We start from the raw sequence: 11,767 nt of genomic DNA, 5'->3' as shown, positions 1-11,767 counted from the left end.
AGAGTGATATTCATCATATCTTGTATTAATTCACTGGGAAGGAGGATATCTAGATTAGTTTGAGAGAGAATTACCTAATGCAGTAATGTCCTTACATAAAAGGGAACATAAATGAAGTAATAATGGCCGCTAGATGGTAATGGAAAGCAGTACATGGTGTTTAAACAACAAACAGCTTTCAATAACAGCTACATAGTGTTGGACCACTAATTTAGATACCATCTAGCCAGCACTACCTATATTGAGAAGAAAAACAAACATGTTATAAGAAAAATTTAAAACCCCAACAATTCGAGGCTCTAGGCAATGGCCTAGCTGGCCTAGTCCATCCATAAGACCTCTGCGGGAGAAGTTCCCATACAACTCCTGTAAATTCTGCCTGAGAAGGAACGGAAAAATCCAAGGTGGAAAGGCACGGCCTGTCTGCGACTAAAACTCAGGCAAGCTCTGTTTACCGAAATATCAAAATCTGAAACTAGGATCCACATCCATTGCCCAAGCAAACTTCGCCAGAAGTGACTTGTTGAATATCTGTCAGAAGAACGATGAGCAGCATTAACTCAACTAAGTCTTGTGTGGGATACAATTAGTACGATAACTTGTGTAAAAATCCTAGTATTAAGATGATCAGAAAAGAACATAGAATATTTCACGTGGTCTGGAAAGCAAAATAAGAAATTATAGACAAGAAAGTTGTCGGATATGAAAGACAACAGAATTTGAAAGTTGAGATAATAGCTTACCTTTTCAATAGGAACTTCATGTCGCTTGCACCAAGCAACTGAAATTCTAGGATCAAGATAATTAATCTTAGATGTGCCCAACGCAATGGTTTTAAGCTCCTCTTTTGTACTAATATCACGCTCCATTTTCTCAATCCTCTCATATATCTTATTGATCTTCCTATGTATTCTGCGGATTAAACCATAGTGATGTGAGATAAATACTACGAAAAGATATTTATGGCAAAGTTCAACAAGACTAGGTCAGTCTTCTTACGCGTCAGGGGCCAAGTTCCTCGGCACAAATTCGTTTCCTTTATCATCCAACCTCGGAAGTGGAGGCTTTCCTTTTTTGGCTCTCTCCAAATCCTTCTCCAGGACATCTATATCAATCTATTCAAAACCAAGAAAGAGATGTTTGAACATGTTCCTCTAACACATTTGAGCGAAAAATCTACGGCCTGAATATATCATATTACAAAGTGGAAATACGGTTATTACCTTCAACTTCTGTATATTGCCTTGCAATTTTTCCATTTGTGCAGTGTGGGACTTTGATTCAGTACGTTGATGGTTACATATAATTGCAACCTGCAAAATGCAAACCAGAAATGGAAATCAACAAAGACGAAAAGCCATTTCTTCCTAGCTGCGGATACACAGCCCTTACCTCCTTGTTTGCAAGGTTATAGACGACAACTTTCACTCCAACATCACCATCCTTGGTATTTTTATGCAACTGCCATCAATCACGACAGAACTCAGTGACCAGAAGATGCACATCAAAATTTCGAGGCAAGAAAAGAAGTAAAGAAATACATAGTGCCTGCGTTGAATTTTCTTACCTGGTCATCTAAAGTAATCGACGCATTGTAGGTACGAAAGACTTTTGCAGTGAGTCCAGGCATGAGTTCCTTGAGATGAGCATTCAGTTTACTAGTATCAAGCTTGTCAAAAAGATCTTCACCATCATTTTTTCCTTCATTAAAAAAGAACAGTCATTAGCTCCAGATGCAAATAGTGAAGAAAAAACAGCTTAGCGAACAAGGAAATACACTCACCATTTTTAAACTGTCCGATTGCTTTGTACACTGGAAGCTCGACATCAACGGTATTTAGATATCTAATGGAGTCTTTACCAAGGAAATCAAACTGGATGAAGAGAGAAGTTCAAACGTTATCTCCAGCAAAATAATTATAACAAGTGGAATATACTTTAAGAAATTCACACCTACCTCTAATTTGTTTGGAGGGACTAATTTAACATTTTCCACTTTCAGCGTACAGCAACCAACTGTATCAGCCTCGTCATCATCCTGCATAGGCCAAAAAATGAAGATGGTGTACATCCATAAGTGTTTTTAAGACCCATAAGTGTTTTTACCATTACACAATTGCTTCAGATCCAGTACAGTAAATCAATAACCAAAGAAATGTGGAACCACAACAACACAGTATATCAATCACCTTTTGCATATCCTCACTTAAACAAGCCATTCACAAAGACAAAAACAGATCATAAGTTCATAACAAACACCCGAAGCACGCAAAATACAGGTTACCTTCTCATTTCCTGCCCTGAGAGCCAACTTATCGATAAGGTACGTCGCCACTGCTATTTGCCGTTTCCCAAGATCTTTATTTGTGAAGTCCTTTGTGTAATTTGCTCTGATATCATGAATGTAGTCCTGCAAACAAGATTGATGCCGCAGCTGTTAAAAATAGTAGATAAACACTAATCAAATACACCCAAGCTATTTATACAGCACTGTACCTTTAGTAATCTAGCTTTCTCATACTTCTCCTTGTCGCTTTGCCCTTTCAGTGAACTACTAGCAGCCAAGAAAACATACTTGAACTCTTTTGAATTGATTGGATCAATCCAAAATGCTAACCATGTAACCGTATTATCATGCTTAACTTCTTTCCACCTGTCAAGGCACCACAATATTTCAACAGTCAACAGCCAAAATAATACCTTTAAACCATACCATCAATACAGTTCGAGAATTATATATAGGAGTTGAATTCGAGAACCTTTGACCAGGAATTGGACACTCCGGAATTGGCACCCCTTTCCCAATATTTATTGTAATATCACTTGGTCGAATGCGTTTTTTCAATTTTCCCATCTGAAAACCAAAGAACCCACTGTAAATAAAATATATATATATACATATATATCTGAAATAAATAGACGCGTGCAACTAATACGGCATCCCAAATTGTCAATCATCTTAGAAAGCATCAAATAAGAGAACCTTAGGATGCTCTCCACGGCCACGAAACAACCCAGGTGGTTCCACTCTGAAGTTTCCAACCTGTGATTTTATTTGTCAAACAGAAGAGTCACCCCAAAAGGTTTTAGAAGAATTAGTAAACATGGTTAAAAAAACAAAAAACATAGTGCACAATAAAAATTAAGTAATACACCTATATTAGATTAAAGAAAAATCTGCATCTTAAATATACGTACAGGAACTTTTTTTTTTCTTTTTTTTTTCTGAAATTAGAAATTGCTTATTAGAAAGAGATGTTGATGGGACATTCAAGCAAGCAGTGGATATTTTGTTATGCCAAACATTCAAATTGATAGAGATACTCAACATATTCTAACATGAGGCGGGCTTTAGTTAACTTCACCACATTGACAAATGAGTTTATCTAGCATAGTTAATAACCATATGAACTATCTAAGTGTGTCTTGCATCAATTGCCCACAAAGATAGAAGTATATATATAGCGGAATCAAATAGGGACCAAAAAACTGAGTAGCAGATCTATGAACATCAGGATAGCTGACTTTAATTGAATAAAACACATTATCAATGCTGGAATAAATAAACATAATAAGTTTAACAGATACTTGCTGAAATAACTAAAGTATGAGGGTACGAGCTACACCTTCTCTTTGACACCATCAACAATAGCCCACATGTACTTCTCCTCTTGCTTCAATTTTTCTTCTTTGGCAATCCTCTTCTCCTGTAGGAACCGTCAATGCTTAGTCCACTTTTTCAAGAAGTATGAAAGAGGCAGATGAGAGTTCATACACAAAAATAAAACAAGAAATAAGAAAGCGGAGAGAGAGAGAGAGAGAGATGCACCCAAATAACATTTTGCTACTAAAAAACTAAAGGCATGCTTACTTCCGTGGTCATTTGTTTTCTCTTCTCCTTCTCAGCCTGATGCCAGTCATAGATAGGGGTGAAATCACAAAGCTCAAACTTTTTAATTATATGATTTCTTCCGAGTATCCCTCTCCAATCATTCATGAAGTTCTCCACAAATTTCTCCTTCGTAGCATACTCCGTGTCTTTCATCACTGCGAACATTGTTGCAACCTGCATAGAAGGGAAATTGAAACTAAGTAAACGATAACTGCAAACAATTCACAATTAAATAGCTTGAAAATGAAAATTGTTGCCACATTGTAATTTTATCATTCTCGAAAACCATCTAAAGATCCTCAACCCACCTCCTCCTGTTCAGGAGTCAAATCAACAGGTTGTCCATTGTACAGCATCTTCACACCATGAGGCTTGTAGTCTGGAGGGAAAATAACACCATTGTGCTCCAAGGTAGTCCACTTTTGTCCATCACCGGAACTGGGCTGTAGCTTTATTGACTTCGAGTATTGTGATTTCTTTACTATTTTCTTTGATTTCTTTGATGTTTTAAGTGAAGAGGAAACAACCTTTGTTATTGTTTTCTTCTTTGGTTGAGATGTACCTGCTGACACAGCAGCCTTCTTCAGTCTCTCGGCAATTGGAACATCATCATCGTCATCGTCATCATCCTCCGTCTTGACTTCAGCTTTCACAGACACTTGCTTTACTTTAGCTGCAACAGATGACTCTGATAGTTTTGGCTTTTTAGCAGAAGAGTGAGTTGGAGTACTACTATCACCTAGCGGCCTCTTGTTTAACAATTTTGGGGAGTTTAACTGTTCACTTTCCTTCTTGATAGAGCCATTTTGCTTCGCTTTGTAAGCTAAAGGTTTCTCTTCAATTTCTTTCTTAACAGACGGCTCTCCCCCTGACGTCATCTTGATCATTGAAGACAAAGGACCCTCATCTTCAGAATCTTCTACAGATTTTTTACTGGAAATTGTTGTTTTCTCTGACATTGATGAACTGGGAAGGTGTGGACTATGAACCTTAGCAACATTGTGAGAGTTGCTTTTCTGCAATGCTGAGGTGGATACCAGAAGTCTGGCACTCAAGGGCTTATCATCGTCAGAATCCTCAGAATCAACATTTGGTTTGGCAGGAGGCTTCTTTTCATTATTACTTATTCGTGAATTTTGCGTAGGCGGTTGTTTCGGCTTCTCAGGTACGGAAGTAGATGCCTTTGGATTAGCTAAAGGTGACTTGAGTGGTGCTGATTTTGAAGATGAGACCATCTTTCCCTTTTGCAAAGTTGAATTTTGACCATTAGGAGAAGCTGTTCCAGGACTAGGCCTTTCTGATGGCCCACAGTGTTTTTGAGATGAACCATTACGTCTTTGAGAAGAACCATCCTGTCTCTGCGAAGATCCATCACGCGTTTGAGAAGATCCATCCTGTCTTTGAGAACATCCATCGCGTCTTTGAGAAGATGCGTCCTGTCTCTGAGAAGAACCATCCTGTCTCTGAGATGAACCATCCCGTCTTTGAGAAGATCCATCGTTCTTCTGGGAAGATCCCTCGTGTCTTTGGGAAGATCCATCAAGCCTTTGTGATGATACCTTCTTTATTTCGGAGTTTACTTGATTCTGCTTTGGTGTTACCTTGGTTCTTCTGAATACAATCGGCTCATCATCATCATCATCCTCTTCTTGTATTTTAGGTGTCATGCAAGTGTCAACAGCCATTGCTAGACTTTGTAGTATTTTTGCATGTATATCCACTGCATCAAAGATTTACACTGCATCAGTTACAGACCAAACAAACATAAAAGCAGGATAAATTCTTATCAATCTTCGTGTCAAGCAAAGGCAACATCCATTCTGCATGTGATGTTTTTTTCAAAGATTACTATGAAGAAGGAATACTCTCCTTATACTTAATTTTGTGGACATTCTTACTAATAAAAAGTTCAGTAACACCTATTCTATTTTCCCTTTCGTAGTGAAAGTGCATGTTAAGTCAAGGATAATATAATGCAGATAAAAGTGAAATCTGTAATACGTGCTCAAAATGCCGATAAAGAAACCCTTACTAAAGCAGCCAAATCACTACAGAAACCTAACCAAACAGCCCAACTAAGAAAAATCAATGAAACATGACATGTCAAAATTGCTAAAATCTACACAACATCACCGATATATTTCCTCAGAATGCATTACCTAAAGATACCCTAACAGAAACAGTGCTTTCCTAAGTCAAATTCTCTTAATAAATACATTACTCAGCTGAATAACAAAATGCATAAATTCCAACATAACCCACAGAATCATATTATATCCATAATAAAACAATAACTATGAAAGTTTTACCAAATTATAAGTCCCAAAAGAAACTTAAAACCATAAAAACAAGCATAAAACCAATCTATTTCAATAGTTTTTCAAACTTATATGAACAAAATGGCCTTGGAAGAGGGGTTACAGTAAAACTAGGGTTACCTAAAAAATGGAAAAGATCTTCTTCGTTTGAAACAGATTTAGGGTTTCATACTTCGGTTCTATGAAGGGCATTAAATTCAACAACCAGGATTAATCAAAAAAAAAAACACACCAAAATTTCTAAGTTAAAAAAAAGCAAAGAAATTTGTACCAAAATTTTTTATTTAGGGTTCGAGAAGCTTAGGTTTTTGTTCTTCTTTTTATGTTTCTTTTGTTTTCTTATTTCTTCTCTCTTCCCCTTCACTTGCCTTCTTCTCTTTCGGGTTCGATCTCTGTCTTCTTTTTCCTACCAAAGGAAGCAAGCTGTGTATATCTCTTAAAACTCAAATGACGCGAATGCCCTTGCATTTATATGACAATTACAATGAGTACCGTACGATGGTACGGGGATATATAGAACCCGGAACGGAGATTGCCTAGGGTCTGGAGATGGATTACAGCTGGACCCGATTTTACACATTGGTTCTAATTGCAGTTGGATCACAGGAAAAAATCCTTCTTCTTTTTTTCTTGGATTATTTTGAGTTTCATCCCCTCCGAAGATAGTTAATTTGCATTTTTTTCCCAAATAGATCAAAATTAGTGTTTCCTTTAGTTTTTCCATCCATTGCAGGTTAGCTGACTCAGCAGTAACAAAACGTGGAAAAACAAAAACCATTTTTTGAGTAAACTATCAAAAATGTCCTCGTCTTCTTTATTTCTTTACGTAGATGGAGGTGAATCAGTGACGTCCAGAATTTTTTTTTGAATTATTGATTACGAATAGTTGATTATCATTAAGCAGTAGACTAAATTAATTGAAAAGCCAAAGAAAAAGGAAGAAGATATCAATGTGGATTCGTCGATAGGGTCAGAAATCAATCAAGATCCGGTTATGGGAAATAGTTGAATTGATACTGCTAATGTTGATACATATAAAGAATCAACTTTTTATTTTCCTTCCGCATCTCCATCTACTCCTACCCAATTTTAATTTATCATCACCATCATTTAACAGAGACGCTCACCACCATGAACAAAAACACTTTGTTTTGCTATTAGATATCGGCATCATCTTGTTCTGACTAGGTTAACGGAGGGTTTTTAGGAAGCATTCAAAATTTGATTTAGGAGTTGAGGTAAGGAAGAGAATTTGGTTTGTATTTGGGTCTGTTTTGCTTACAGGAAACGGCTCACAAGTGCCGTCTTTGTTGTTAATTTTGTGAGATAAATGGATGTGGTTGATGGTGTTTGAGTAATTGTGTGCGTTTAGGAGTGTTGGATGTCTATCCCAATCGGAATTGCAGGGACTAGAAGCTATAAAAAAGGTGCAAATACCACAAGAGAAACATATTATCACCTATAGGAAAATGCCTAGCAGTTGTTCGTCAAAATGCCTAACAGGCAGCAACAAAGTTTTCTTCTCGCCTAAACGTAGATGATCACCAATTTTCTTCTTTTCAATCTACTTCCAGTTTCTTCTAATACCAACAAAGCTTTTCGTTCTATTGGCGCACCTTCAAATGTACTGCAAAGAATAAAAATGGAGTTGGAAACAAATTCCTATTCAAATCCTGAGCTTCTTTTTTTGGTTTACCATTCAATCGATTCGATATCCTAATTACAGTGAGCTTCTTTTACTGGTTTACTAACACAATCAATATCAACTGTGCCAGTAGTTGAATCAGAGTAAATAAGGCGGAAACAAAGATCGGTCTGAAGTAGTGTATGCCATATGATTATGAAACTCAAAGGTTTCCAATGGAAGAATAGCACCTGGGAATCAAATAGACCTAATGGGATTGGAAATATCGTAAGGTCATTTGTATTGTCTGATTGCGGTGGTGGACCGTGGTCCTGATGTATGATGTTCTTAAGAAATGATGATGATGAACATCGAAGGAGTTTGGAGTGTCGACGGCTACGTTGCAAAGGAGAGATTAGGTTTCTTAATTGGGATTGCTGAGTTGGAGATGAAGAAGATGATGATTGTTGTCTACTATTCTTGGGGTTTAGTAAAGTGATAATGACGTTGTTCATAAAATTCACGATTTGAGGAAGTAACGCCGTTGAATGAATGCCCTTGTTTGGAAGATAAGAGATTACAGTGAAAGTTCAGTGATAATAATGAGATTTGATTTAAATTTGAGGGTATTTTTGGCAATCTGTATGCCACCTAAATTAATTCTCCACGGGTTCCCTAATGCTGAGTCAACTAACAGATATTTGGATGGAAATACCAACCGTGGGAGGAAACGCTAATTTTGATCTATTTAGAGAGGAAACGTAAATTAGCGATCTTGCGAGGAGAGGAAACGCAAAATAGCCCTTTTTCCTTTGAATTTACATGTTTTCCCTCCGATACACGTTTTTCCTCCAAATGTATATATGCTCTCTACCAAAACATTTATAGTTTTTTCGGGCAATAACAGCCTGGCGTTTTTAGGGGCCACTCAAAAGAAATTAGGGGCCAACAATAAAACAAAATAGGATCACCCAGAATAAATTGAACCCAGCCCTTATCTCTCGTAAATCGTAATGGCAAAATTGCTCTTACATATTCGGTAGATATGATTAGATTTCTATCTACCGAATGCATTCGGAAGGTAAATTAAAATCTTTACCTCCGAATGTAGTCAGGGTAGTATATTGGTGAAATTTGTTTCATTATTTTCATTTGTTGTCATAGAGAAGAAGAATAAGGAAAAAAGGGAAAACCCCCTTCTTCTTTTTCTAATAATCAACAAAAATGGATGGATACGAAGAAGAAGCTGAGAATCATCGTGAAGAACATAATGCTGAAGGTTCGGGAACGTTAAGAGAAGACGATTTGGGGTATATGTTGAATGATCCAAACTTTTGTGGAGAGGAAACCCTAGACGACGCTTTCATGGAAGAAAACGGTGAATCACCCGAGATTGAAAATAATGATGCATCAAACATACAGGTATTGTGTTAAGAAACTCAAACACCCACTTTGAATGTGTTTGTATGCGTTTGTAAACAAGAAAACCCGATGAATGCATGCATTGAATGCCATGAACTACCCAGAATCGGTAGATAATGTATCTAAATATCTACCGAATACAACATACTGAATACCAAATATCTACATTCGGTTTATATATAGAGTATATTTTCTCCCGATTAGCCCCAAAATATGCGAAAATTACACTACAACAAAACATGGTTTTTCCAATGAAAAATAGCGTCACAAATATTTGATTTTGTGTCACAAATATATTTTTGTGACTTTTATTGCCTGTCGGTCAATGCGTCATAAAAACAGGTGTTGCAAATAATCTGAGCGACGCTAAAAGCGTCACTTATGCTGAGGAGCTTTTGTAGCATAATTTCCTATCGCAATTACATTTGTTGTTCGTCACAAATAATTTATGTGTCACGTATTATTTTATTAATATATTATATATTTTTATTTAATAAATTATTAACAAAAATCATATATGATGTTTTCCTTTATATATATAGATTGCATTTTTGGAAATGCCATTATTATTTACGATAATTTAGTGTCAAAAATAAATAAATTTGAGGAATAATGACTGGACACTGCAAGTGATCATATGCATTCCATTAAACAACAATTACAATGGCCTTCAATCCAAAAAAAAAATTATAGCTAAATAAAAACAACCTTCTACAAATCCATGTTTTTAACTAAATTTTTTACATTTTCGATCTAAACAGATTTCTCTCAGAAATGCAATCAAATTTTATTTCCAAGTTGGTCTCGATCTGGAATCTGTTCCTTGAATTGAAGATGACTTTGGATCTTGCAATTAGACTCCGAGATATTCTTTCATCTCTTGAAGGAATACTTATCTTATTTACCTGGTAAAATAAAAATACAAATCAAAATAGATCTAAAGTAACAGAAAAGGAATACCAATTTGAGAGTCGGTCAGGTATTCAATTTCTTAGGCCCGAGAGTATTCTTATCTTTCTTTCTTGATTACACCAACAACAAAAAAAAAAGAAAAATCCCAAAATCTGAATAATGTCAAGCAACGCTGCAACAGAACAATGCCTAAAAGTAAAAAAAAAATCATCAAAAATTTAAAGTTTGTGCGATTAGATAGTAACTCATCTGGTTAGATTTATAGTTTTGTTCATGGAAATTTTTTCTGTCGCACTGGTGATATCGCCGCACAATATATATAAAATCAAAGAAAAAAGTAAATACAAAAACGAAAACGAATTTACTCTGCATATGTGAATCCGTATACTAGAAGAAGATTCGATGGTGGTGGCTGCGGCATGTTTAGAAGAAGGGAAAAGAAAAGATGAAGATAGATAGTTAATATTTTAGGGTTACTCTACATATGGGTGGAAACGAAAGTGGGTGGTTGTCTATTGACTTAGTTGGGTGGTTATCTATTGACCTGGTTGTTTAGTAATTTTTTGATTTGCACGTGGCCACGAAATTTTGACCAAAAATCCATTTATTTTGGAAGGAAATTTATTGACCAATCAAAATCGAGTTTGTATGGAAAAGAAGTTAATGTCTAATATTTACCATGATTTGAAAATAATTTTTAAGTTAATAACTTTCGATAAATATTTTTACACATTTAAAAAATCATTTATTTATTTTAAAAAGGTTATTTAATTTAAATTTTATTTACTACGTCAACATAGGTGTTACAAATTCATATGGTCCTCCTATTTTGGAATTAACTGACACAATGTATTTCTGGCGTACAATACGTCGTAAATAAATATTTTTTCTGACGCTTTTTGTAATATTGTAAATAGAATGTCATAAATGCGTTTGTTTGTTGTAGTGAAAACTCCAAATTGATTTCCCAAAATATCTACATTCGGTAGTTTTTTAGAGTATATTTTCTTCCGAATGGCCCCAAAATCAAATCTTCGCAAACTTGTTAAAATTTTAATTCTTCTTTGAAAAATATTTACATTCGGCAGCTATGTAGAGTACATGGTCTACCGAATGTCCCCAAAATAAAATTTTCGCAAACTTGTAAAATATTTTGTTCTTTGAAAAATGGAGGAATATTAATTACTTTATCTTTCGATTATCAGTATTCGACAATATTATCATATTTATATCTTCCGATTATTTATTTTTTTGTACTTAGGAGATTGTCTAACTCTTTCTATTGAATTCGGTAGTTTAGGGCACACAATATTATTCCGATTGTTGGTCAATCGGCTGTATTACTTACTAAATATCTTCCGATTACTGTACTAAAACATGTTGCTTCATTTTGCAGGTCGTTGTAGGGTTTGTTGATGATTTCTATTTGAGGCCCGATACTTCCCTACGCTATTCAAATGATTTGGTTTGTTCATTACTGTTATTTATTTATTTTTTCAAATATGTATGTTAAATGCTTATACTTATGATATTTGTTTTGTTATATGCGCGTGTAGTCATTTGGAAGTAAGAAGGAGGCAAAGGAATGGCTTATGAACA

The 11,767-nt window shown here is 35.5% G+C and overlaps 1 protein-coding gene across 1 annotated transcript; it reads right to left on the bottom strand.

Moving 5' to 3' along the window:
- Window positions 1–46: 46 nt before the first annotated feature.
- Window positions 47–6,632, bottom strand: LOC113336823 (DNA topoisomerase 1 alpha-like). Its single transcript, XM_026582494.1, has 16 exons — window positions 6,482–6,632; window positions 4,201–5,612; window positions 3,872–4,066; window positions 3,627–3,707; window positions 2,984–3,043; window positions 2,760–2,854; window positions 2,497–2,653; window positions 2,285–2,410; window positions 1,958–2,038; window positions 1,784–1,874; window positions 1,568–1,701; window positions 1,393–1,461; window positions 1,224–1,313; window positions 1,000–1,115; window positions 744–912; window positions 47–531 (listed from the first exon to the last, which is right to left on the bottom strand). Exons 2-16 carry the CDS (start codon window positions 5,575–5,577, stop codon window positions 463–465), a joined length of 2,910 nt encoding a protein of 969 aa, XP_026438279.1. The 5' UTR covers window positions 5,578–5,612; window positions 6,482–6,632; the 3' UTR covers window positions 47–462.
- Between the last annotated feature and the right edge of the window lie 5,135 nt (window positions 6,633–11,767).

Source organism: Papaver somniferum, unplaced genomic scaffold (genome assembly GCF_003573695.1).
Source record: "Papaver somniferum cultivar HN1 unplaced genomic scaffold, ASM357369v1 unplaced-scaffold_154, whole genome shotgun sequence".
Lineage (NCBI taxonomy): Eukaryota > Viridiplantae > Streptophyta > Magnoliopsida > Ranunculales > Papaveraceae > Papaver > Papaver somniferum.
This window is presented reverse-complemented; position numbering and strand designations above follow the sequence as displayed.